At 38.3% G+C, this 4,838-nt stretch overlaps 1 protein-coding gene across 1 annotated transcript; it reads right to left on the minus strand.

The window, feature by feature from the left end:
• Positions 1-470: 470 nt before the first annotated feature.
• Positions 471-4,464, minus strand: LOC110867699. The gene is made up of 8 exons (XM_022116700.2): positions 3,947-4,464; positions 2,761-2,829; positions 1,965-2,672; positions 1,757-1,891; positions 1,534-1,617; positions 1,264-1,323; positions 1,085-1,171; positions 471-951 (listed from the first exon to the last, which is right to left on the minus strand). Exons 1-8 carry the CDS (start codon positions 4,313-4,315, stop codon positions 688-690), a joined length of 1,776 nt encoding a protein of 591 aa, XP_021972392.1. The 5' UTR covers positions 4,316-4,464; the 3' UTR covers positions 471-687.
• Between the last annotated feature and the right edge of the window lie 374 nt (positions 4,465-4,838).

The raw sequence follows: 4,838 nt of genomic DNA on the forward strand, positions 1-4,838 counted from the left end.
CATGTAAATAGTTGTGACTTCACGATGATTTTATCTTTTCTCTAGCAGCATCAATTCCCCCTGGTTTCTGGGAACCTCTCTTCCTGCATTTTTTGGGCGACCGCCCAAACTGGTTTTTGCGCATTTTACCCAAGTTGATATGAACCCGGATCTGAAAGGCAAGAAAAGATGTTCATGTTGACAATACGAGTATTGGCAACGACAGACCCGGATTGGGTTCGCAGGAATTCAAACAGCTACGACGCAGTGGCCAGTGGGTTTGTGGCGGGTGCTGGTGGTTGGAGGATGGTAGCAGGAGGATTGAGAGTTGGAGACGTACAAAAGCGGCGACAGTTTTGTGTTTGACGCTACAAAAGGAGGCAGTCTGAGAAGTTTTGGAATTGGGTAAAAGAAATTGTTAATTTAAATTTTACAATCAGCTAAGGTAAGGTAAAAGAAATTGTTAATGTAAATTTTATAATCAGCTAAGGTAAAATAAAAACTTGTCAACTCCGGATTAGTTTTTGTAGTTTTCATGATCCCGCGTTAAACCACCGCGTTTTATAACTGAACCTCTTCTAACTCTGCCCTGACTGGCGATACCAAAGTTGTGCACAAAAAAAAAAAAAAACCCACACACAAGTTACGCTACGGATTTCAAACTCATATGTAGATACAGATGTACCATACTGAAACACAAAAATTAGTTTACTGGGTCGGTGGTGGTGGGTTGTCTTGCTCTTCGGGCCTAGACTTGTTGAAGGACTTCTGCTTTTCGGGTAATTTTTTAAGAGCGTCATTGGCAGGAGCACGGTCACGTGGACTAACCAACTTCTTTTCTACATCTTCAAACTTGGCAGTAGCCCATGGTGCAGTTCCTACAGTCTTAGCTGAGCTGGGCCCGTCTATTGTGAGTGATGATGCTTCATGACTAGAGGCATACCACATGTTACCACATGCATTACACTCGAGCTGCAATCATAAAACAATCAACATCAATAGTGATTCTTCAACTTGTATCTTTGATAGTTTGATTTGCCAATATTACCATGAGCATGGGTTTCTAATAATTCTATAAACTTAGTACACGGGATGGAGCAAGAACCTGGTATCGATCTGCATGTCCACCTGATATGATCTCTACTAATCGCACTTTTTTCTCCATGCATCTTTTACAACGAGCATCTGTCATCTGTCATGTACATTAAAGCCCGGAAGTTTTGTTAATGAGCCAAACGAAATACTAGATTGGGTAAAATGTGTCGACACGAAATACAGAATTACCTGCACCATAGCATCCTCTTCGGGCTCTCTACTAGCTATCTCCTCTGCTGTCAATCCCTCCTAATACAAAAAAAAAAAATTCCAATGTCATTTATGAAAAATGAACAAATATAAGAAAAACATTACATAATTACACACACACAAGACAATATGGTATAAAAATCCTCAATTAACAAATACTTGGTTTTCGCATTTTTGGTGCTTATCCAAAAGTGAAATTCGTCCATCTGTCGATTTCTTCAACAAAATAAGATTGCAAAAATCTCATACCTTCAACTCAATAGGTGACATGGACAATATTTTTGAAGGTTCCAATTCCCCCTTTAGAAGGCGTCGGGCTAGCTGTGCATTTTTCTGCAAAGTAAATATGCAGTCTTCAAATATACTATAATAGCAGTAACTCCAAAAGATAAACGCCTTAAATCAAGGTAGACACTAATATATACTATAATAATAACATAACTATTAACACGTTGTCATGTGTTAACCTAACCTTAAGATTAAAAACTAATTGCCGCATCTTCTGGTTATATTTCTGAAAATCTGAAGACTCATGCGAGGCCTGCTCAAGAGCAGCTACAGCACGGACAGCATCGTCAGGCCAGATAGGAGGTGATCCTGTTCCGCTCTGCAACATAATAAATTATCATAAATTATGAGCTCCAAATTTTAAGAATAAAATATTAAAATTCCCTGCTTACTTTTGGAATTTTATCTTCAGGTTCGTTTATAGGAGGATTATTGCTCTGACTGCCATCCACATTATTGCATACAAACCGCACTGTATCTAGAAGCTTCTCTAACCATTTATCACGTTGCTGATCGTTCGTGAAAGCATCAAACTTTACCAGAATGTTATAATACTCTGAAGCAATGCTGTTACAACTTCCAGGTGTTTCGGACCGTGACAACGGTCCAGACCTGTTGCTTACATCCTCGTCTCTGGAAACATCTAACGGAGACATATTCATATTCTTTCTCCTCAACAGCCTTTTACTTCTTAACTGGTCTTCCGGATCAACCGTATCATTATCGATTTTGATATCGGGAAGGTCTCCTAACCTTGACATTGTTTTTTGAACAAGGAGATCGATTTCATGTTGCATGTTATCTTCGTAATCTTTGTCTGTAAGCTTGAAAAGGCGCTTGAAAATGGTGTCGTAAACCTTTTGAACGATGAATCCGGGATGTAACTTACGACTAGGGATCTGTTTGTGAGCAGGAATGAAATGCACTACGCATTTGTGCATTACGGATTCGGCTGGGACCTCGTCTCGGTGAAAACTGTAAAACAGCTCGCGTGTATCGTTTGATTGCCAGTTTCCGCCGCCTTTTCTTTCTGCCTCTTCAGGTCTGTAAAACCATTGTCCAGTCACCATCACACTATTATCTTTTGTCTCTGTGATATCCTGTGTGTAAAATAAAAACTTCTACTTCAGAACAGATAAGAGACGATATAGCATGAATAATATTATTATATTATACAAATTGAAATACCTTGATTATAGCAACATATGGTTTCTTGTTTGGTCCTTCAGGATCAGGAACTAAAAGCACAGGATCCTCCTGCACATCCATAAAGACAGAACAGAGTTAGTTTCTTTAGTTACTAACAACAATAAGGTATATTACTACACACTAATTTGCATGAGATTAGAAGAATATATATCTACTTCAACATTCCTACTTCTACTTGCATTCTTTGTGGCCCAACATTATACCAATAAATAATAATAAGCGTTACCAGTTGGCAGTTATTACATCAACACAACCTATAAAAACTTACGCTCTAACGTCAATGAAACCTTTTTGGATGCAAAAGACTCCTTAAGATTATCCTTATTTCATCCAACCTACTTGTAACCTTTAATTAACACCATTATCAATCTATGCATCCTTGTGCAATAGCCACTACTAAGAGAACTTTAGAATATACACCCGAACAAATATATCGATCAGAACTCCTAGCTATCAACTGCAGTAAGCAAAAACTCACTACCTTGTAGTAAAGCCAAACCCTATACACTATCTCTACACCTCAAAGCAAATTTCCGTCATTCACAAGTTCCATGAACTAGTGAATAACAATTAACAATTTTATACTACTGACTACACATTGCATGTCTACATAACACTAGTTAAAACTTAAATCCAAACGACTTGTAATGATTCCTCTTCGACTCTCAACAAAATTGCATTCAGAAACTTCATGGTCAATTATATAATCAACAGAGTATTAATAACACCATACCTATAAACAATCTCAAAAACTCAAAGCAAATTTCATCATTCACATTTCACAAGTTCCCTAAACTACTTAATAACAACTAACACCATAAGTTGCATATTTACACAAATTCAAACAACTTGCAACCATTCCTCTTCAATTGATCAACTCTCAACAAAATCACATAATAATTCAGAAATTTGACAGTCGATTATAATCAACACAGCATTAACAAGGCCATACCTATAAAACAATCTCTAACACTCAAAGCATATTCCATCATTCACAGCACTATAAGTTGCATATCCGCATAACAATAGTTAAATTCTAACAACTTACAACAATTCCTCTTCAATTCGACGATTCTCAACAAAATTAGATAACAATTCAAAAATTTCAGAGTTAATCATAATCATAACCTAAATTCTGAAACTATTAATTAAACAAAACACTCACAAGATCGTACGAAATTCCGTCAAATTCAAACGCCTTATAATGATTGAGCTTCGATTTCCCCTTGCCGGAAACCCTAACCACCTCACCAACCGGCTTCGCGTCCGGCGGTTCTTCTTCTTCCTCCTCCTCCTCCTCATCTACCGGCGGTGATGCTTCTTTCTCTTCATCTTCGTTAGCTTTTTTGTTGTCTGGTTTGGTTTTGGTTGATTGTTTGATTGCTTCTTGTATTTGTTCATCTTCATCGTCGTCTTCGTATATTTTCATTCGCTTTCGCTTCCGTTGAGTTGACCGCATTTCATCGTCGTTGTTCGGTGGCGCGGCGTCGTCGTCATCGTCGTCGCTGGTGGCTAAGTACCGGCGGTTGCGCATTTTGGTTAAGGTGGAGTGTGTGTGGGTGGTATGTGTGTGTGCGTGGGGGCGATTGGTGATGGTATAAATATTACCCTTTTATACCAAGCAAATGTGCTCTAATCCTTGAATATGATCCTCAAGCAAATGTACCCTAACCATTGAATCCTTGTCTGATTTCACACTGCAAAGGGTTTCAGTTACATACTCCTAGGGGTGAGCATTATTAGTCTACCCGATATTAACCGAAAACCGACCCTATAAAACAATACAACGATCAATATCGAATACAATAAACAAAAAGCATGTTGTTATTAGTATTTATTCGGGTTTTTTTACTGTTGAAACTCAGGTGACTAGAAGGAGAAGAAGTAAGTTTGGGACGACTTTGTGAAGTTTTCGGATGATCAAGGGAATCAAAAGGCAAGATTTAATCACTGTGCGATGGTCGTCGCTGCAGACCGGGTAAAAAACGGAATAGCCATAAGGCATCTTAATAGATGTCCGCAATGCCCTGACAGTTACTGATGAAAGCCATTTACTA

This window comes from Helianthus annuus, chromosome 7 (assembly GCF_002127325.2).
Source record: "Helianthus annuus cultivar XRQ/B chromosome 7, HanXRQr2.0-SUNRISE, whole genome shotgun sequence".
In the NCBI taxonomy this organism is placed as follows: domain Eukaryota; kingdom Viridiplantae; phylum Streptophyta; class Magnoliopsida; order Asterales; family Asteraceae; genus Helianthus; species Helianthus annuus.

Excerpts from the sequence above, each read along its gene's own strand:
- LOC110867699 (XM_022116700.2), bottom strand. The coding sequence starts at position 4,315 with ATGCGCAACCGCCGGTACTTAGCCACCAGCGACGACGATGACGACGAC. Across the intron at positions 1,172-1,263 it reads AAGAGGATGCTATGGTGCAG|ATGACAGATGCTCGTTGTAA; the intron begins GTAATTCTGTAT and ends TGTACATGACAG. Across the intron at positions 952-1,084 it reads GACATGCAGATCGATACCAG|CTCGAGTGTAATGCATGTGG; the intron begins GTTCTTGCTCCA and ends TTATGATTGCAG.